The following is a 23,268-nucleotide window of genomic DNA, read 5'->3' on the forward strand; positions in this document are numbered from 1 at the left end:
GCAAGGAATCATTACTATGCAAGCCTTTGTATGGAAACTCCGATTCAAGTGATAGGAATCTGGCACAATATTGATACTATGTATACAAAAAAGGTACTATACATAGACCACATATGTTTTATAAAAGCTTTAAAATGTGGTTAATTCTTATTTTGAAGAGAGAAAAATTCAAATCTATTTTAAGTGCCAACTGCTTGTTAAAAAGTTATAATTTAGCTGATTAAGCATCTCTAGAGCTATATATAGAGTATCAGAAACCCAGAAAGAACACGAGACTAAAGAGTCTTGCAAAAATAAAAATTTGCATTGTGGATTCAAGCCTGTGTGCCAAGATTGTGCCCAATAAAATTTGTAACTGCCAAGTTATAACCCCCCAAAACAAGGTTTATAATGGAAATGCTGACAGACTCTCAATTATACTGTACTGGTTATTGCTATAAATATACAGCAGGGTACAAGACAGCCTGATATTCAGGCTCAAATATTGAGTTGTGGCAACTTGACTAATATTCCTATCCCATATTTAGCATCATTCAAACAGCTTTTTCTATTAACGAAGCATCTTCTCGCTCTCTCTCACACAGTGAGGGATAGGTACACTGAGAAAGTTCCAGATGGACATAGAAAAATGAAAGCATGGCAGTTCTTTATTTTCATATAATGGCCATAATCTTATGACATCTCAAAGTTAACCCCCAACTCCCATTCTCTAACTAATTGGCTCAAAAGAAAATTATAAGTAACAAGGGAAAGCCTCGACTGCAAAAAGTTAAGTTATTTATATGTTGTATGGAATATAGTTGTAGCTGTGTTGGTCCCAGGATATTAAAGAGACAAGGTGGGTGAAGTAATATTATCTCACCCTCCTTGTCTCTCAAAGTTATTTATACATTATACACACAAGATTTCTGTACTATAAAATTAACATATGTAATAAGAAATCTAACCATGTGCAAATAAATTAGAACATTATGAGCCAATATTCAAATATAATGCTAAAAATATTTAATGCCACAAGAATCTATTTTTGTAATACAAATAGCTTAAAGTTTTAAAAATGATTAAATATTTATAGTACAAAAACATCAGCAGTTATCTTAGCTAGAATAAAAATTAAAAGTGCTTGCAATCCTTATGTTACAAGGATGATCACAAGAAATATTCTCCATAGGATAGTATTGCACAATTTGGTACAATGGGTCTAATTTTGGTCTACTCCTTCATCTGAAGCATTTGTAACTGACTACCGCTAGAGACAGGTTCCCAGACCACACAAACTACTGATGCTTTCCCATTATGGAAATTCTTATCACCCTATATACAAGGAGAAAAAAAAGTAGTAAGTTTAGGAAGAGATGGTTAGGTTCTGGTATACTGTGACCACTGCCTACCATCAATGTAGTCTCATTGATTTCTTGTACTCCTGCATCTGTCTGTATCCATCTGTTGTTTTGTCTTATATTTAGATTGTAATCTCTTTGGGGTAGAGACTGTATTTTTGTTCTGTATTTGCACAGTGCTTAGCACAATGAGGTCTTGGTCCATAACTAGGACTCGTACCCAGCACAATAATACAAAAATCAAAGCTATGTCGTCTTGCGGAAAGTTTAAAAAAAACCCAAACATTCTATTTAAAATTTATTCTGTTGATATTAAAATAGGGAGCAGTAGTAACACCTAAATTAAGGTTGCCCAATACTTTCCATTATAATTTTTTTTTCATTCTTCCTTTGAAGAACTAACACTTCCAAGGTACACCATAGGTACCTGAAATTTAGCAGAGGAGAGGAGCCTATTGCTGTTCCTATGACAATCTGTTCAGCTATTGCCGAGTTATAAACTGTTGAAAGCCATGATACGCAGTTTGCATTGTGATCCAATCACTCTGGAAGCAACATAAGCTAAACTAGAAAAGGCACTCTTATTCCGATATAAGAGAGTGCACGTGGAGAGCTATACCAGTGTAATCATGTTGCTAAATTTCTTCATGTAGACAAATTCTAAAATAAGTTTGTATGGAAAAAGGACCGTTGCTGATTAAGAATTAATCTGTTCTATCCTGATCCAATCTTCCATTGTGGAGAAGATGATGACATTTTGGGCTATAGTACCATCAGAGGATATTCAGTTTTGTTTTCTTCCTGTCAAATAGATTCTGTTGGATGTTGCTTTTCCAGTGCCTGGCCAAATTAGGGTCTTGGGTAAAAAGCAAGTTAACTACAACGCAATTAAGGCCAAAGCTGGTGGGGAGAAGAGGGCATCCTGAAGAACTGATAGGGCTATGCATATTTTGTCTGATAATGACTGCTAAGAACACAGGAAGGATGCATACCCTTTATCTCGGGGGATCTGCAAATGTTACGGAATTACTGGATCGGTAACTGCTCTTGGATTCCCAAAAGGCTGTAATGGCCCAAAGTACCTCTACCTTTGTTTGGCCTGGTGTCTGAACTCTAAATCCCAAAAGGATATCGTAATGTACTGTAATTGGGTTACCCTCAAAGTTATCTTGAAAATTTCAGCTAGTAGACACTATGACCGTCCATTTCTTGACTGGATCAGGCCAACATGAACACACCACACATGTAATAAATGTTTGCACTGCTTCTGAATCCAACATTGGATGCATTTCAAGGTATTGGTTACCTATGAACCCTCAACAGCAACAGGAGCTTTCTGCCAGAACGCTCCTGTAATTTCTAAATTCTAAAGGCCAGAATTCTTGTTGGATGCTTTTCAGAATTGTATAGAGGCTTATTGTTAACCTCCTGGAATATTATTCACATCTTTGGTGGCCTGAGTTTTAGGAGTGCTGAACACCAACAAATCCCATTCTAATGGGAAGGAATGTTAGGCTATGTTTATACTAGAGAGCTTACATGTAGCTGCTCTATGCTAACGGGAGAAAGCTTTCCCACTGACATTGCCCTGTGCAATGACCACTTATGCCAGTGAAATTTATGTCACTCAGAAGTGTTTTTTCACAGTCCTGAGAGAGACAAATTTTGCTGACATAAGTCGTAGCGTAGACATAGCCTTAAGAGAGAGAAACAGTAGCTCTAAGTTGTGAACTGCCTCAATCATTTCAACAGGTGCTAACTCAGATGTTGGTGCTACAAGGAAGAAAGCACAGAGACAAAAGTGGAAGGACACTGTTGTAGGCAGTACTGTAGTTCATTTTAATTTCTGCAAGGTACCTAGATGTGATGATGCATGTAATATAAATATTCTACATATGCACACTCAGATACTTGGATAAATGAGATGTTGTAAATCCAAGATAATCATATAAAACTTTGGTTTTAAACAAAGTCTATAAAAATATTAATAAAAATCCTTACTCTCAGGACTTCGTTTCTGCCACTGATTATACTCTGCTGTTAAAGCCTTCACTCGCATCATTAACAAGGAAAGCTGTAAAACAAGAAGAAAAAAAAAAGAGTATTTAAAAGCTAACTCTTGAAATGTGAATAGTATTTGAGTAAGATGAGACAGAACATGGTAAAAAATGATTGAGTATTCCATGAGGAAGAATCTGGAAGATACAATGGAGTACATTTTACTAGTTTTTAGAATCACTATTGCTTGCAGTCTATTTGCTTTGATAATGTACAACAACTACTTAGAAGTTAATTATTTAGATTTATACAGAATAAAGTAAAAGATCACCCATTCCAGTGCTCTGAGTGTCCTTGACAATATTTTTAAAAAAAAATACACTAAAATAAAGAGACCTGTCAATTCCACCAAATCAACTCAAGTAAGAGTGACAACATAAGTATAACTCAAATCAATCAACCTCACACACAATCTCCAGAGCCCCATGCCCAGCCATAGCTATCTTCCATTTCCTCATGAACTAGGAAGAAAAGGCAGACCTTCCAGCATGCCCTGAAAAGTGACAAATTTGGGTTGTTACAACCTGGACAGGAAAAGCCCAGGATCCTAATGGAGAACACTCTGCCAACTGCCTACTCTGACTGATAAAGTTTAAGGTCAGAAAGGACCATTAGATCTTCTAAAACAGGGGTTCTCTCAACATATTTTTGGTGGCCTCAGATTGTGCCACCAAATCTTGCTGGTTGCAGCTCTGAGAATTTTTCCTAAAATACTTAAATAACTTTAGGAAAAACAAATAACTGCACATATACATATCCAGATCATTGTAATTTATTTATGTAGGGTTGGGGTTTTTTTGCAGACTCAATCATAAAAATAATGTACAGTTGTCTCTCTTCTTTACTGGACCTAAACAGAATAGAAACAAAAATAAGGTGCTTTGCATGTTGCTATTTTTTTTAAATTGCTAGTTAGTAAGTCTGCTATTGTGAAAAGTGATATTTGTATATTGGTTAATATCACTTTTCACAGCAGACTTACTGAGCCCTGGCATGATGGAGGACAAATTAAGCCCTGGATGAGGAAGCGGGAGAGTCTGGGCCAACGGAGGGTTGGAGGAAGCACCGGGGGTCAAGGTGATGGCAGGGGGTGAGTCCAGGGATGGAGCCCAAAGCCCTGCGGCTGGGGGAGAAAGCCTGCTGCCCACCACCCCAGGGCAGAAGCCTGAAGCCCGAGACACACTGCCCCTGGAAAGGTGGGGAACTCACACTGGTTGCTTGCTCCTACAGTGTTTATGGCTCCGGAAGGGGGTAGGGACCAAACCCGGCAGGCAGCCCCAGAGGAGGAGATGGTGCTTTGCTGCTGCCCCACCCTCAGCCTCCCCCAAATCACAGCCCAGGAGGCTGTAGCCGCAAGAAAAGCCACAGTGGCTGCATTTGAGAAACGATGATCTAATCGGACCTGTGTATCACAGACTATTGATTTTACCCAGTTACCCCTGTATTGAATCTTATAACTTGTGGCTGGCTAAAGCACGTCTTCCGGAAAGACATCCTGTCTTGATTTAATTACAACAGAAGATGGAGAATGCACCACTTCCTTTGCAAAAAGAAAAAGAGAACTTGTGGCACCTTAGAGACTAACAAATTTATTTGAGCATAAGCTTTCGTGAGCTACAGCTCACTCCAAATGCATCCGATGAAGTGAGCTGTAGCTCACGAAAGCTTATGCTCAAATAAATTTGTTAGTCTCTAAGGTGCCACAAGTACTCCTTTTCTTTTTGCGAATACAGACTAACACGGCTGCTACTCTGAAACCACTTCCTTTGGTAGTTGGTTACTATGGTTTATCACTCTCACTGTTAAAATTTGAATTTGTCTGGCTTCAGCTTCTAGCCATTCTAGATTAAAATACTTTGAGCACTTGATATTTTCTTCCTATGATGTACTTGTATGCTATAATTAAGTCACCTCTCAATCTTCTGTTCGATAAACTAACCAGATTAAGCTCTTTAAACCTCTCACTGTAAAGCACTTTCCATAGCCTTGAATAATTTTTGTGGCTATTCTCTGCACCCTCTCCAATTTGTCAACATTCCTTTTAAAATCTGGACACCAGAACTGTATACAGTACTCTATCACCAGTTTCACCAAGGCCATATATAGAGGTAAAATCACCTCCTCACTTCTACACCACTGCTTATACATCCAAGGCTCAGATTAGCTCTTTTTGCATCACCACCACACTGGGATCTCATGTTGAACTGCTTGTCCATCCTGACCCCTAAATCCTTTTCAGTGTCACTGTTTTCCGGGATACAGTCTCCTACCCCGTTCTGTAGGTATGGCCTTGTTCCTAGTTGTTAAGCTTTGCATTTTGTCTGAATGGGCCTAGCTTACCAGGGGATCCAGATTGTTCTGTATGACTTCCTTGTGCTCATCATTATTATTTACCACTCCAACAATCATGTCATCTGCAAATTTTATCAGCAGTGATTTCAGATTTACTTCCAGATCACTGAGGAAAAGTCAGTGCCTCCGTTGACCACAAATGAGGCAGTAATGTCATGGAGAGAGAGAGGTGGTTTCTTTGACAGGTAGGTCCCAGTCTTTTCTAAATCAAAACCAACAACTTAAAAAATCAATCTAGAAACTAACAGGCAGCCAATGCAGGTCACAGAACACAAGTTAGTAGCATCCATGACAACTTTTAAGTATACTACCTCTTATCTTATAGCAATTCAAAATCCAAATTTTTAAGTCTTCACTTTATACGTAAGGGCCTACATATTTGTATTTGTGTAAAAACGACTTGTACCAAAGCGATGACTCACCGGTGCGGCGCCTCCTGCTGGTCATCCAGGGAATTAGCTCTCCAGCATATGGAGCACCCTCTGCAGGCCGGTGTCTCGCCTGCCACTGGCCCTGTGTCCCTCCTGGACCCTGGTGCCCTTTACCTCAGGGTTCTGCCCCAGCAGTACCCTGTCGCTCTGAGTCTCCCCTCCCAGGGGAACCCCCAACCTTCTAAACCCACCTTGCCTCAGTGGCTACTGCCAGTCATCAGATAGCCCCCACTCATTGGGGCAGACTGCAGTTTGTAATGGCCACTCATCATTGGCAAGGAGGTTGGACCAGATCCCTCTGCCTAACTCGGGGCTGCACCTCTGAAACTCCAGTACCTGTGTAGGCCTTCACCAAGGCCTGCAGCCTGGGGGTTTACCAGGCTGGAGTTCCCCAGCTCCCTTGCCCTATTCCCCAGCACTACTCCACTTCAGGTACCTCGCTCTCAGGCAGCTAGCCCTTCCCACTCCCGGGCTAGAGTGAGACTCCTCCAGCTTCTGGCCCACAGCCCTGTTATCAGGGCCACCTGGCCCTAATTGAGCTGGCCACAGCTGTGCCTGCTACTCCAATCAGCCCAGTTTGGCTGTTTTAACCTGTTCTCCAGGAGTGGAGCAGCTGCCCCACTACAGGACTACTCCTCTAATTTAACAGAGCTTTATTATAGTAGTATTCAGCTGCTGAAGAAATGGCAAATCAGCCCCCTAGTGTACTGCTGCTGTTGAGATACACTGAGAAACTGCAGCTGGAAAACACAAAATACCATTTCAGGAGATCATATGAAAAATGAATCTAAACAATCTTTGCTTCCATTTATCAAAATGTTTGCCGTTCCCAGTTACAGGAGAGATGAAACAGTAATACTTTCCTCTATTTCCAGAGCATTTAAATACAGTAAAAAAGGTACAGGCTTTTGCATTTTAAAAAAAAGTAATTTAGTAATAAATGAAGTATACATTTAAGTACAAAAGCTACTGTAATGATCATGCATTCCATAAAAGGTAGGGCAGACTCAATTTGGCTTTCGCGCAGCTAAAAAAATTCAAGATTAAGACACACTATGAATCATCTGCCAAGTTCACATAATAAAAATATAAGGAATTCACAAATTAGGGTCAGCTTTTCACAGCTTGAGAGAACCCATTAGAGTAGTTTTAATCAAGGGGGGGGGGGAATAGAAAATATAACCATCATACAAATATCCTGCCTAGAAAGTTACTTTCATAGGATAGGCAATGCCGATTCTTCTGCAATACTGTAGCACTGTTTCTGATCACAGAATCAGCCATTCCCTTATCAGGTCTTTATTTATATTTGACATGAAGAATGCACATATTAAAATCTGAATACTTATAGTACTAATATACAAATAAACTCTGCGAACCAGTAGTCTTAAAATAATCAGAGATAATTTACTTCAGCAACAGACACTAAAAAAGAAAAATTCCTTAGTATGATTTGGGTAAGGGGCTTTTCTGGAACACCCACCCTTATTCTTCCCCTCAAGCCCTATCAGACAATTGGCTTTTTCAGTATGCTTATGTGGTCATAAAATCTATTTTGGATGGGGAGCATGTTCCAAAGTCGCAGGGCCCTCAGAGAATGTCCTGCTGGCAACACCCTTTCTTTTATAAGTAGAGGATTATAATTTGAGTGCCTCCAGTGACTGCAGTTGGGGCAGTAAGTTGCAGGGGAAGAGGCACTCTCTCAGACAGGCAGGTTCCAGGCCATTAAAATCTTTACAGATCATGAGCAACAGGAAGCAAGGCAGATCCCAGAGCATGGTTATCATGTGCCTGCTTAATAAAAGTGAAGTCCCAAATAGAGCACATTACAATAATCTAATATTGAAGTGACAAAGGCATTGACAACAGTGGCAAAGTCGGCATCTGAAAGAAAAGGTCACGACCATTTTGCCAGTTGCAGATGATAAAAAGTAGACAGGTTACTGCTATAATATGATCTAAAGCAGTTGAAAGGCTAACATCACTCCCGCAAACTCTGTCGGCCAATGATGGAAGCACTCTCTAGTTACATTACCTCCACCATCATCACATCAGTCTTGTATGGGTAGAGTTTCAATCAGCTCACTCTGATCTATGCTCCGATCTCAACTGCTTGTTGGCTGAGATACTAAACCACATCATTGCCAAGTTGGATGAGATAGACACATACCGTTGGGTATCATTAGTGTACTGAGAACACAATACCTTGTGCCTGCTTAGTAATCCTTTTAAATTCTATATACACGTTGAAACAGGAAGGGTGCCAGGATAGTATCCATCACTCAAGGGCCCTTTAGGAAGAGGAGCAATCACACACAACTACCCACTGCGATTTCTCCTAGACAAAAGAACAAGGCCGCTGGAAGGCACCCCATGAACATCAACTCATGATCAATGGCATCAAATGATAGATCTAAAAATATCAGCATGGATACTTGATTTCCATCCATCAACCAATCCAGCCAATGCATTCACTATGCCAAAGCCAGGTTTATACGCAGACTGACAAGAGTCAGAGACCAAAGGCATCTAGATACTGTGAGATTTCTCTCACTATAACCATATCCATATACTTTAATGGAAGATGGGATACTGGCAATAATTGGCCATATTAATATCAACCTATGACTTCTTGAGCTGAGGCTATACTAAAGCTATCTAAAACAAAAGGCAGTCTACCCTCTCTCAACACTTCTGGTACCTCAGTGAACACCCCACTAGCTGAAATTCTAGCAAAGATTAGGCTTTCTGTCTCCTCAAGATTTTTGTCTTTCAAATATAAAATTGCAGAACTACTACTAACTGTGGTATCAAATATCAGGGGGTAACCATATAAGTCTGTATCCACAAAAACAACAAGGAGTCTGGTGGCATCTTAAAGACTAACAGATTTATTTGGGCATAAACTTTCGTGGGTAAAAAACCCACTTCTTCAGATGTGGGTTTTTTACCCACAAAAGCTTATGCCCAAATAAATCTGTTAGTCTTTAAGGTACCACCAGACTCCTTGTAACTGTGGTATGTAACCCATCATTTAAATAAGCTTCTGTACCAGATGCCTGAAGAGAAGCCAAATGTGACATCAATCTTTTTAAAAAGTTTCCAGAGACGATCCTGGCAATCACAGGCTGGTAAACCTAACTTCAATACGAGGGAATTTGGTTGAAAATATAGTACAAAACAGACTTATCAGACATATAGACAAACACAATTTGTTGGGGAAGATCGAAGATTGTAAAGAGAAATCACGCCTCACCAATCTATTAGAATTCTTTGTGAGAGGGTCAACACACATATGGACACGGGTGATCAGTGAATATAGTGTACTTGGACTTTCAGAAAGCTTTTGACAAGATCCCTCACTAAAGGCTCTTCAGCAAAGTAAGCAGTCATGGGATAAAAGGGAAGGTCTTCTCATGGATCAGTAACTGGTTCAAAGACAAAACAAAGGATAGGAATAAATAGCCAGTTTTTAGAAGTGAGAGAAATAAATAGTGGTGTCCCGCAACATTCTGTACTGGGACCAGTACTGTTCAACATATTCATAAATGATCTGGAAAAGAGAGTAAGCTGTGAGGTAGCCAAATTTGCAGACAATAAAAAATTATTCAAGATAGTTAAGCCTAAAGCACACTGAAAAGAGTTACAAAGGGATCTCATAAAACTAGGTGACTGGGCAACAAAATGTCAGGTGGAATTCAAATGCTGATAAACGCAAAATAATGCACATTGGAAAACATAATCCCACCGATACATACAAAATTATGGGATCTAATTTAGCTATTACCACTCAAGAAAGAGATCTTGGAGTCGTGATTGGCTCTCTGAAAACATCTACTGAATGTGCAGTGGCTGTCAAAAAAGCTAACAATGTTAGGAACCATTAGGAAAGGGAAAATATCATAATGCCACTATACAAATCCATTGTATGCCCACATCTTGAATACTACATGCAGTTCTGGTCACATCACCTCAAGAGATACATTAGAACCGGAGAAGGTAAAGAGAAACGGTGTGGGGAGAAGATTATGGGTAAGGCTGCAAGTTTGTCACAGATTCTGTGACTTTCCAGGACCTCCATGACTTCTGCAGCGGCCGGTGTGGCTGGCCTAGAGGCCTGAGCCTGAGCAGCTCAGGCAGCTCCTGGGCCAGCCACACCAGCTGCTGCTGGGGCAGTCTCAGGCTACCGCCCCCAGCAGCAGCAGGAGATTGGGTGTGGGAGGGGGCAAGGGCTCTGGGTGGCACTTACCTTGGGGGGCTCCCTGGAAGCAGCAACACCTCCCTCACTCAGCTCCTAGCTCTGCATGCTGCATCTGCCCGCAGGCACCGCCCCTGCAGCTCCCACTGGCTGCTGTTCCCAGCCAATAGGAGCTGCGGAACCGGCACTTGGGGTGGTTGCAGTGCACAGAGCGAGGAGCTAAGGGAGGGAGGGACATGTCGCCGCTTCCAGGGAGCGCCTACCAGCCTTCCTCCCCACCTCCAGAACTCGTAACAGCCTCCGGGCAGCCCCCAAGATTTAGTCAGGGGTATATAGTACAAGTCATGGACAGGTCACAGGATGTGAATTTTTGTTTACTGCCCATGACCTGTCCATGACTACTACTAAAATACCTCTGACTAAAACGTAGCCTTAATTATGGGTATGGAACAGCTTCAGTATGAGATTTGAAAGACTGGGACTTTTCAAATTGGAAAAGAAATAACTAAAGGGGGATAAGATTGAGGTCTATAGAATGAATAAGGAAGTGATATTTACTTCTTTATATGACACAAGAACCAGGGGTCATCAAATGAAATCAATAGGTAACAGGTTTAAAACAAACAAAAGGAAGTACTTCTGAGATAGTAAATGTTAGTATGGAAAACACTCACATTTGTTTACATGTAACATATACTCAAATTAAAATGATAAACAGGGAGCACATACATACTTTTCTGAACTGACATTCTGAGTTTTAGAAAAGCATATATAGCACATTCTCATGTGTGTGAAGTAAATATGTTAAAGAAGGTTATGAGTGCAATAGAAATATAGGAACAAACACATTTTTAGCAGTTAGCTCTGCAAGCGTTTTTACAGAGTTTATAGTTACATTTATTAATAGAAATTGTTTCTAAAGTCACTTGCTGGAGAATTCTCTGCTCCTTGAAGTCTTTAAACCACGATTTGAGGACTTCAATAGCTCAGACATACGTGAGGTTTTTCGTAGGCGTGGGTGGGTGAAATTCTGTGGCCTGCGTCGTGCAGGAGGTCAGACTGGATGATCAGAATGGTCCCTTCTGACCTTGGTATCTATGAATCTACTTCTTCACACAGAGCACAGTCAATCTGTGGAACTCATTGTCAGGGGATGTTTTGAAGGCCAAAACTATAATGGGATTCAAAAAAGAACTAGATAAATTCACAGAATATAAGTCCATGGATGGCTATTAGCCAAGATGGCCAGGGATGCAAACCCATGCTCTGAGTGTCCCTAGCCTCTGTCTGCCAGAAGCTGGAAGTGGATGACAGGGGATGGATCACTTGATGATTACCTGTTCTGTTCATTCCCTCTGAAGCACCTGGCATTCGCCACTGTTGGAAGACAGGATACTGGGCTAGATAGACCATTGGTCTGACCCAGTCTGGCCATTCTTATGGTCTGCCAGCACAGCAGCAGATAGCACACCCTAATATGATCAATTTTGTCTGAAAATAAGAAGAAATTTCCTCACAACAAAGTGGCTCAGACCAGCTGAGTCCAGATTAACTAGACCGTCTACAACATGGAACAAATTGGCTGCCTGAGATTTTGCAGATACTATAGTGAAGGAAAACAATTTTTTCTTTGACTTCTGTACAGGAGTTTAAAAATATATTAGTTGATGCTACAATCAAACAGCCTCTGTGCAAGAATTCTGCACTCTAACCATCTTTCCTCTTGCCTCATTTGTTGCATATCATCTGTGAACAAAGGTGTCTAGGGAGTCTTATCAACTGTAGAGGGGAAAAGATTATTATCTGCAAAAACCATAAAGAAATAGTCTGTTGGGGGAACAATTCTCTCAGGTCTCTGGAACCTTTCTGGTTCCATTAACCACCGAAAGCAGACCAACATACATGCACAGTCTTCCTTCTCATCTGTCACATGTGGATAGGAGATAAAGCAAAGGTGTTAGCAGGACTAGCTCCTATGCCTGGAGGGGATGAGAAGGAAAAAGAAATGTGCAGCCATCAAGACCACTACATCTTTAGCATGTCAAGAAGTGCTACCCTTGTAGTCCCATTTGCTCATTGTCTCACCCTGCAAGCTCAAACACCAAGCACATCTCTACATTGAAAGAAGAGTGTTTTCTTGAGTTGATGACAGAAAGAAAAAATAATTGCATGAATATTGTAGAAGCGTCTTCACACTTCTTAAATCAAGACCAGAGTTTTGTTTTTATCCCCACAATTCATTTTTATTTATACTGGAGAGATTTTTCCCCCCCAGACTTCTACGGTGGGACAAACATATTTTATACATTTGTCTCATGAGCTACATTTCCTGACTCTATTTTATATAAATACATGAACTGTGTATTAAACTATTATTTTATTTCTATTAAGAGATTGATATATGAAGGTAAAAACAAATTTTAATTAATATGGGTTTTATTCAAGAAATACAGATTCTATTTGTCCAAAAATAATTTTTGTAGCATATTCAATTTTGATTAACAAATTGAACAGTCTGACTGTATTTTATACATCTACTTTGTGTTATTGCATCCTTAAGTAACTTACACGTGGAGAATACTTGTTCTCCACTCAGCCCAGGATTAGCTCCCCTGGTATTTTACCATTTATAAAACTACTCCCTTTCAGAGCTCTGGATGCACGTATAAAGTTTATAAAAAAACATAACAGATTAGGACTCAACATCCACCTTATGAATGGACACAGTTTATCCTACCCTCCTAAACACTACAAGGACCAAGTAGTCCATTCCCACATGCTCAAGCTTGCTCCTTTAATGTTCAGTTTCCTAGTTTGTGGCAGCATTACTCAAATATTTCTGCTTCCTTAAAATAACCATGAACAGGGAGCAGCTGTGCAGAAATGTTCCCAAGTAAACAGTACTTCCCAAGTAAACAAAGCAGACAATAAAATACTTCTATACAATAATCTCTCAGATTCCCCCCCCCCCCAACACACAAAAACAGCTCAACACAAGACAAACCTTCCCCAACGAACAGGTCTCTTAAAGTCTTCTCCCATTCTCTAGAAACCAACATGCACAAATGGCTGTTATGGGGATAGGCAGGTCTTTCTATTTTGCTAAGGACAACATTAAATAGTCAAGTTGGTTGACTAGCTTTGCCCATAATCAATTCGGTAAAATTAAATACAACTTTCCTGCAATTGCTGGATATGAGCATACTCGGAGAATAAAACGTTCACACATTATTAACTAAAAAAAAAGGTGTACTTGTGGCGCCTTAGAGACTAACAAATGTATTTGAGCATAAGCTTTTGTGAGCTACAGCTCATTTCATCAGATGCATTCAGTGGAAAATACAGTGGGGAGATTTATATACATAGAGAACATGAAACAATGGGTGTTACCATACACACTGTAATCAGATTGATTACTTAAGGTGAGCTATTACCAGCAGGAGAGCGGGGCTGGGGGGAACCTTTTGTAGTGGTAATCAAAGTGGGCCATTTCCAGCAGTTGACAAGAATATCTGAAGAATAGTGGGGGGTTGGGGGGGAATAAACATGGGGAAATAGTTTTACCTTGTGTAATGACCCATCCACTCCCAGTCTCTATTCAAGCCTAAGTTAATTGTATCCAGTTTGCAAATTAATTCCAATTCAGCAGTCTCTCGTTGGAATCTGTTTCTGAAGTTTTTTTGTTGAAGTATTGCCACTTTTAGGTCTGTAATCGAGCGACCAGAGAGATTGAAGTGTTCTCCAACTGGTTTTTGAATGTTATAATTCTTGACGTCTGATTTGTGTCCATTCATTCTTTTACGTAGAGACTGTCCAGTTTGACCAATGTACATGGCAGAGGGGCATTGCTGGCACATGATGGCATATATCACATTGGTAGATGCGCAGGTGAACGAACCTCTGATATTGTGGCTGATGTGATTAGGCCCTATGATGGTGTACCCTGAATAGATATCTGGACACAGTTGGCAACAGGCTTTGTTGCAAGGATAGGTTCCTGGGTTAGTGGTTCTGTTGTGTGGCATGTGGTTGCTGGTGAGTATTTGCTTCAGGTTGGGGGGCTGTCTGTAAGCAAGGACTGGCCTGTCTCCCAAGATCTATGAGAGTTATGGGTCGTCCATCAGGATAGGTTGTAGATGCTTGATGATGCGTTGGAGAGGTTTTAGTTGGGGGCTGAAGGTGATGGCTAGTGGCGTTCTGTTATTTTCTTTGTTGGGCCTGTCCTGTAGTAGGTGACTTCTGGGTACTCTTCTGGCTCTGTCAAGCTGTTGGTTTCAGCAGGTGGGTATTGTAGTTGTAAGAATGCTTGATAGAGATCTTGTAGGTGTTTGTCTCTGTCTGAGGGGTTGGAGCAAATGCGGTTGTATCGTAGAGCTTGGCTGTAGACAATGGATCGTGTGGTGTGGTCTGGATGAAAGCTGGAGGCATGTAGGTAGGAATAACGGTCAGTAGGTTTCCGGTATAGGGTGTTGTTTATGTGACCATCGCTTACTAGCACCGTAGTGTCCAGGAAGTAGATCTCTTGTGTGGACTGGTCAGGGGACACCATCATAGCGCCTAATCACATCAGCCACAATATCAGAGGCTCATTCACCTGCACATCTACCAGTGTGATAGATGCCATCATGTGCCAGCAATGCCCCTCTGCCATGTACATTGGTCAAACTGGACAGTCTCTACGTAAAAGAATAAATGGACACAAATCAGACGTCAAGAATTATAACATTCAAAAACCAGTTAGAGAACACTTCAATCTCTCTGGTCGCTCGATTACAGACCTAAAAGTGGCAATACTTCAAAAAAAAAACTTCAGAAACAGATTCCAACGAGAGACTGCTGAATTGGAATTAATTTGCAAACTGGATACAATTAACTTAGGCTTGAATAGAGACTGGGAGTGGATGGGTCATTTCACAAGGTAAAACTATTTCCCCATGTTTATCCCCCCCCCCCCCATTATTCTTCAGATATTCTTGTCAACTGCTGGAAATGGCCCACTTTGATTACCACTACAAAAGGTGCCCCCCACCCCCACTCTCCTGCTGGTAATAGCTCACCTTAAGTAATCAATCTGGTTACAGTGTGTATGGTAACATCCATTGTTTCATGTTCTCTATGTATATAAATCTTCCCACTGTATTTTCCACTGAATGCATCTGATGAAGTGAGCTGTAGCTCACGAAAGCTTATGCTCAAATAAATTTGTTAGTCTCTAAGGTGTCACAAGTACTCCTTTTCCTTTTGCGAATACAGACTAACACGGCTGCTACTCTGAAATCTGACATTATTAACTGAGTCAATAAGGATAAAGGAGACAACTTTGTACAGGACAAGTGAAGAATGTTAGTCCATTTCCTAAAAAAGAAAGATCATTGGTATTTGTCTGATAGAAAACTAAAAATTGTCCACTCAGTACAGAAAAGATGGACTTACCTGAGCATCTGATTCTGGAAGTGTTTCTATTCCTAGCAGCGTTAGCTTGCTCTGACACTTAGCAGAAAGAGGAAAAAAAAAGTGATTACTTATCATTCCTTCCCTCTTTAGGCCAGCCAAATACTGATTTAAAATTCCTCCAAAATAACGTTGTTGTTTTATAGTTAGAAGTATTAACGTGGCTCCCACATGTTGTCGGAGGCCATGCCTGAGAGGACAATGACAGAATGTTTCAACATCATTCTGACAATAAAGGGATGGGGCTGGGCCTTCACTAACTGAAGAAGTGGAAGAGGAGGCACTAGAAAAAGAGGGTTGGCCACTTGGAAAGAGAGACAATAGCTGGGAAATGAGCTATAGGTCATGAAAGCTTATGCTCAAATCAATTTGTTAGTCTCTAAGGTGCCACAAGTACTCCTTTTATTGAGTAGAGAGAGAGCTAGCTTACTACTTTTAACACTGGGTTTTTTCAGGTCAACTTTTAACTTGAACAGTATCTCTCAAATCAGGGCACTTACTTATTTTTAACCAACCAACAATTTATTAATTCATCCAGTACCACACTAACATACAATCAACAGTAAAATATGAGCAATGCAAATTACCAAGATTCTTATTCCATTCACTTATGGTCATAAATTCTCAGTTCCTCACACATTTATCATACTTCCAAGAATGCACTTGTCTTTAAGACCCCTTTTAAGAATATGGTTACTACACTTTGACAGGACTGGTCCACTCAGGACAAGTTTAGAATATTAAAAGCAATTGATTAAAAATTCTTTTCTGTATCTTTTAGGCCAGTGGTTCTCAAACTTTTGTCCTGGTGACCCCCTTTCACATAGCAAGCCTCCGAGTGCGACCCCCCCTCTTATAAATTAAAAACACTTTTTATATTTAACGCTATTATAAATGCTGGAGGTGAAGCAGGGTTTGGGATGGAGGCTGACAGCTCACGACCCCTGATGTAAGTCACAACCCTCAGTTTGAGAACCCCTGTTTTAGACCAATTTGCATGGACTTATAAAGGAGTTAAAATCTAAAATATGGTGACTTGAGCTCTCGCTAGAGAGTGAAGGCTCAGCAAGATAACCTACAGGCATTTATATTAAAGACCATAAGGGAAAATAGAATCTTTGAAATGAAATCTCAGCACTTCTTTTTATCCTCTTAACCCAGGGATGAGGGAAAGAGTCTTTTCCACCCAGCTGGTTCAGGTGTCAGTTGCATTTAGGATTGTGCAACTGCTTGTGTTGGGTTCAATCAACTCTCTTGAGCACACAGTAACTTCAGTTTTATATATCCTAATTTCAGGGCTGGTCGGAGGGGTCCATCTTCTGATTCCTATTGGACATGTGCCAAATGAGTGCTCAGATTTCAGCTTAGTTTCTCTGCTGCTTCCCTTGGTATCCAGTAGATGGTGTTGGTGTACAAACACATTTCTTTAATCCCTTTCTTATGGGAGGCTTTTAAAATTAGATTCTTTTCCCGGATTGTATTTCACTATTTGCCCCTGTGATCAATTGGACTCCCCCCTTCTAAGCATTTTCTTTTAATATACCAGTTATACCCTGGTTTATATTTTTAAACATTTCTTCTTCCTTGTGACACACAATTTCTATTACTGTTAGAGTGCAACAATTATTTACAATGAAAACCAACAAAATCCTTATCTCCTAAATTTGGAGGACATAGATGTAACTCACAATGCAAACAAATGTGCAGATTCTAATCTGGGGTGAAAGAGCTGTTCATGGTATATTTGATTTACAAGAAACACATTTACAGATAGTTTAGGATTGAAATACTGCATAGGAAAGCAGCATATGACTCCTGCTTGGTAACGGAGTTTTTTTTAAACTAGGTTGGGAGGGAGAAAGATTTATACACATGCAAATTATGAGAGATTTTTGCCTTGGTGATTGACAATACCCTCATTTAGAGAGACAAGGTAGGTGAGTATCTTTTATTGGACCAACTTCTATTGGTGAAAGAGACAAGCTTTCAAGCCACGCAGAGCTCTTTTTCAGGTCTCATACGCTCATTTAGTCATTTTAGTTTCTATAGTTGAGGGGAATGCCCGACCTTGGCGGATGCATGGGCCCTTAGACAAAGTTTCCTATTGTCTTCACAGGAGGACTCCAGTAAGGGAAAAATGGGTGCATAATATTCCAAGAAGTTAGTAATGGGCCTACAGGATCTTTCACTATTAAACTATATGTCAGTTTCCCCTGAGAACTGCATATTTTCTCCCAAACACTACATGACTCAAGCAGTGGTTTCGAAACTTCATCCTTAATGTTTTGGAAATAAATAATAAAACATATTATATTTTGCTATGAAATAAAAGGTGCTAATGATTATAAAATAAATGGAATGTTAGATGATAAACTACACAATCTGAGCAGGTAATGTGCCAATCATTAGCTCTCTAGAATTACCTGATAACATCACTAATGCATGTAGTATGCTGTATGTCCAAAAAATAAAGAAGAAAGAAAGCGGTATCTGCAGCTACCAACTTCCATCAAAAACTGTGTGCAAGCATTTCATTAATTGTGCTAAAGAGGTTGGGAAATCATTACACTGAACATTTTTGGTGCTGTGTAATCTAAACTGATAAAATTTTTGGGTTCTCCTCCGGTTTTAAAAATTGGTGGCAAGAGATCACATCATCCCGGATAAAAGTTTTTGATATTTCTGTCGATAGTTAGGAAGAGTACTTGATAAAGCAAGAGACATTATCCCCCGCAGCTTGTTTAAATCCCAAGTAATGCACTATGCCAAATTATGCACATAGTAAAGAATCTTACCAAAAAAAAAAGGAAGTTCTAGAATATACTTATGATTAGACATTAATTCTTTATGTACAGCCCCAAATATTTACATACAATAAAATAAATATGTTAATGTTAAATGTAAGTCACAAATATTTAAACCATTTTTAATTTTGACTTTTTAAAGAGGTGCTTCCTGTTTCAAAAATGTCAATAACTGAGCAAAAATGACTGAATAAATATTGCAAGTAGTTCTTGAACTAAAATTGACAGCACAGATTATTCATGTGAATTAGTTAAGTTATAGTTTTATTTGTCTTATTACCAGTACACGGTACTCAAAAATAATATATTATTGTGTATGAATACTACATAAAATCCTGTTAAGCCATTCAGAATCAAAGTACCATAATTTAGAACATAACTGTTCCTTTTACATCCAAGTGAATAAGAATGGGTATCTTAGCATCTTGCAGAATGTATAGTGATTCCTCAAAACCATTAAAAATCAGACAGGGATTCTGCTTTTTTTTTTTTTTTTTTTTTAAATAAAGTAACAATAAAAATGTGGATAGGCAGCAGAGTTTAATGATTAAGGTATTGGATTGAAAGTCAGAAAACCTTAATTCTATTCCTGGTGTTGCCACTGACCTTTGGTAATTAATGTCACCGCTCTGTGAACTTCTGCCACTCTCTGTCTGTCTATCTTTCATCTACTTAGTATTTGTACAATGTCTAGCACAGCCTCTAGCACAATGGAGTCCCAATCTCAACTGGGCCCACTAAGCACTAATTCAATACAAATAATAGTTAATATTTTGATTTGTTTTTAAACTTTCACTATATTCCATTTTGTTAATCTAAAATAGACATATCAATACTGCAAACAAAAAATTCACATTATAATGGATCCCTCAGTGCCATTTACACTTTCATTTTTGGCCTGTATTTTATATTATTTTCTCCCAGAGTCTTCTCTGTGTAGAATACATGCTTTTGAAGACTACATACAATAAACTTAGTCTATTACTAATGATATGCATACCTCTTCCATCTGCCTCCATATCTCCTCACATTCATCCAAGAGTTCTTCTTTGGCATTTATAGAACACACTATATTACTGGTGATTGTTGGAGCCAGATCATGTTGATATGACAACATATGTTTTGCCAATTTCTCAGCCTATGAACAAGCACAAAATAATTGTCATCATATGGAACTGAAATAATTAGAAGAGGATAGAGAATCATATCCACAGCAAAACAGGGAAAGCAGTATGATTTTTCTTAACCCTTCAGTTATTAACACTTAATAGAAATTCTGGGCAGTGTACAAATGTTCATTACAAGCAGTTTGTTTTAAAATTCTAGTTCACTAATAAAGCTAACAAAAGCACTAATATGTTGAGGTTCCCTCATAGACCTTTTCCATTTGGCTTATTCAGAACACTTTGTCAGTTCCGGGAGAAGACTTCATCCAGTTCTCTGGGATCCAAAAAACTCAGTTCAACTACAGCTTTCACCACTCAGGTATCTTTATCTGGCATACTGCAAAGCTACACTGAGCTGATTAGACTCAAGAGGATACCACACTTCCCAAGTTATGCAGAAAATCTCTTCCTTTATACCAATTTAGACATTTTATTGCATTTACTATATACTGCATCACGTGTGCAGCATGCTTACCATTTCCTAACAATGTGTGTTCTCCCTCTTAGCTGGCTCAGATATTCTCTTTTTAGCATGACCTTTTAATTTATCTTATTTAGCACAAACATTCTGTTTTCAGTTTAATGATCTGCTTATCTCCCTAATTCTATCCTCCAAGAAATAAGGCCTCCCTCCATGTGTTAATTACTCACATCAGGCGAGGCCTCAGCTACATAATATAGTTATACATTGTATTCGAACATAAAATTCTTATTTTTCAAAGTTGCTTGATGTCATCTGTCCTCATGTTTTCCTTTCTCTTCTGTTGGGAAACTTTATTAATGAAACAATGAGATGGTAACAACAGGTGAACACCTACAAAAAAGGTATTGTTTTCTTCCTCAGAACTGAAATAACCACAAACCTCTAAGTGCCATAGTATTACAGAACACAAGGTGACTTGAACTCTGGATTCCCATAAAATCTACATATTTCACCTTTTGGTAGTATTTAATATAGCCATCACATAATCTTCAGGGCCAATAATTGCTACAAAAGTACACAATAATCACCACACTAGAGAGTAATGTAATAGTTATATATTCATATATAATCAAGAGGATGAGAATTATGCTAGTCTGGTTCAGCAATACATGAAGCCAGAACTGTTTCAGCTTAACAGAGTTGAGGGGAAGGATGAAACTAGACTGAGGCCTGGCCTACGCTACAAAGTTAGGTTGACATATGCTGCGTTAGGTCGACATATGCTGCGTTAGGTCGAGTTAATAATTTATGTGTCTACTATCTACACTACTAAGACCCTTCCACCGATCTAAAAGGCTTGTAAAGTTGACTTCTGTACTCCACCTCTGCGAGAGGCATAATGCTTAAGTCGACATCCACATGTTGTCATGGGGATAGTGTAGACACTGCACTGTATAAATCGAATGAATTGGCCTCCAGAAGGTGTCCCACAATGCTCCACTGTGACTGCTCTGGAAAGCACTTTCAACTCCAGTGCACTTCAGCCAGGTACACAGGAAACAGTCGTCCCCCTGTTAAAGCCCCAGGAACTTTTGAATTTTCGTTTCCTGTTTAATTGGCGTGGAGAGCTTGTCAGCACAGCTGACCATGGATGCTCACGGCCGCAAATGCGCTCCAGCATGGAGCGCACAGGAGGTGGGGATCTTATTGCTGTGTGGGGAAAAGAGTCTGTGGAGGCAGAGCTCCGATCCAGCAGAAGAAACGCTAACATCTATGCCAAAATTGCACAGAGCTTGGGGGAGAAGGGCTACACCATGGACACACAGCAGTGCCATGTGAAAATAAAGGAGCTTTGGCAAGCATTCCAGAAGACAAGGGAGGTGAACAGTCGCTCTGGTTCTGAGCCGTAGACATGCCACTTCTATGAGGAACTGCATGCGATTCTTGGCGGCGACTCCACTGCTATCCCAAAACGCTCCGTGGATACTTCCCAGGAGCCCCGGGAAACCTCGGGCAACAATGAGGAGGACATTGTGGAAGAGGAGAAGGAGGAAGAGGCAAATGCATGGCAGGCAAGTGGAAGATCCATTCTCCCCGACAGCCAAGAACTTTTTTTTAATTCTGGAGTCCATCCCCTCACAGGATCAAATTGTCGGCGGAGCATGATGTCGTGGAAGGCACCTCTGGTGAATACACATTTTCAATCAATCAAACTGTAGAGGTTACATGATATTATTGTTAATGCTGAATCTGAATTAAAAAAAATGGGATAGTGGTTATCAGTGCAGCTATGCAGAGGGTGCTCTCCAAAAAGACTGTTTATGTGCGTGGGGATGGCCCTGGAATCCTCCATGGAGATCTCTAGGATGCTTTCATGTAGTTACTCTTCAATCCTTTGCAGAAGGTTTCTGGGAAGAGCTGCCTCATTTCATGCACTATGGTAGGACACTTTCCTGTGCCACTCCAGTATTAACTCTTTTGGCAATCATTACGGAACACAGCAGTGCAGCATAAAGACCACATCTGTACTCAGACACTTGCAGCATCTGCTACCTTGCTGCCTCCGTTACCCTCAGGAAAGCGATATCGCATATGATCACCTGGGGGAAAGTGGAAAGTTTTAAATGCTAGCCCTTAAACCGGAAGTAATTCAATAAGTAATTGCCCTGTTTGGTGAATTCTGGGTCACACAACCACGCTTTCCCGAGCGTGCCCTGGTTGTGGTTGGAAGGGATCACCGCATATTGCGGCCAGCATTTTAAAAAGGGGTGGGGAAGACCACCATGATGCTTCCTTGTTTGTCTCCCTTCCACCCCAACCCGGTGCCGCTTTTGTAACAATCAAACTATTTGCGGGGCTTTATGCTGGTGCCTGTCCTCAAGCACCATCCAGGTTGCTATGGGAAAGGGGGCTGTGCTGAGGTTGGAACCACTGATCCCAAGGATGTCTCAACAAAAGCTGCAGCACAAGACCTCTTGCCCATGCCTCATGGCCTCACTCATTATGGCTATAGCAGCAAACTGACTCTTGCAGTAGCCAGCGGTTTTGATTACATTGTGGTCTGTAGGGAAGTACATTGAGGGGTGTTTCTTTTATAAAAAGATTTAACCTTGCCCCAGAAACAACGTATGCACTGTCAATGCTACCCTTGTGCTTTGTATTCTTTGCAGCTGAAACCTTGTCCATGCGCCTAGGCACATTCTCCAAACCGGAACAGAGACTTTCCCAGATTAGAAGTCAGAAAAAGAAGACTGGGGAGGACACGTTCAATGAGTTAACACATGCCTCTGAGAGTGACAAGACGGAGCTCAGTGCATGGAGGATTGCACTGTCCAACAACCTGCACCATGACCACAAGGACAGGAGAGCATACAGGGAACACAAGCGTGACACGCAGGACAAGATGGTATGGATTATGAGGGAGCAAACAGACATGTTGGGGTGTCTGGCTGAGGTTCAAGAAAGGCAGCTGGACAGTAGAGAACCACTGCAGCCTATGCTGAATCTGCTGCCATCATTGCCAAGTTCCATATCCTCCTCTCCCA

The 23,268-nt window shown here is 40.3% G+C and overlaps 1 protein-coding gene across 2 annotated transcripts in view; it reads right to left on the bottom strand.

The window, feature by feature from the left end:
* Positions 1 to 23,268, bottom strand: part of CENPK (centromere protein K) — a 57,427-nt gene that overhangs the window by 26,218 nt on the left and 7,941 nt on the right. For both annotated transcript variants that reach the window (XM_038401291.2, XM_038401290.2), the window contains exons 3-5: positions 19,635 to 19,772; positions 15,813 to 15,869; positions 3,342 to 3,414 (exon numbers count right to left, since the gene is read on the bottom strand). In XM_038401291.2, coding sequence (XP_038257219.1) covers positions 3,342 to 3,414; positions 15,813 to 15,869; positions 19,635 to 19,772 — 268 coding nt within the window. The remainder of the gene's footprint in view (positions 1 to 3,341; positions 3,415 to 15,812; positions 15,870 to 19,634; positions 19,773 to 23,268) is intronic.

Source organism: Dermochelys coriacea, chromosome 5, assembly GCF_009764565.3.
Source record: "Dermochelys coriacea isolate rDerCor1 chromosome 5, rDerCor1.pri.v4, whole genome shotgun sequence".
NCBI lineage: Eukaryota > Metazoa > Chordata > Testudines > Dermochelyidae > Dermochelys > Dermochelys coriacea.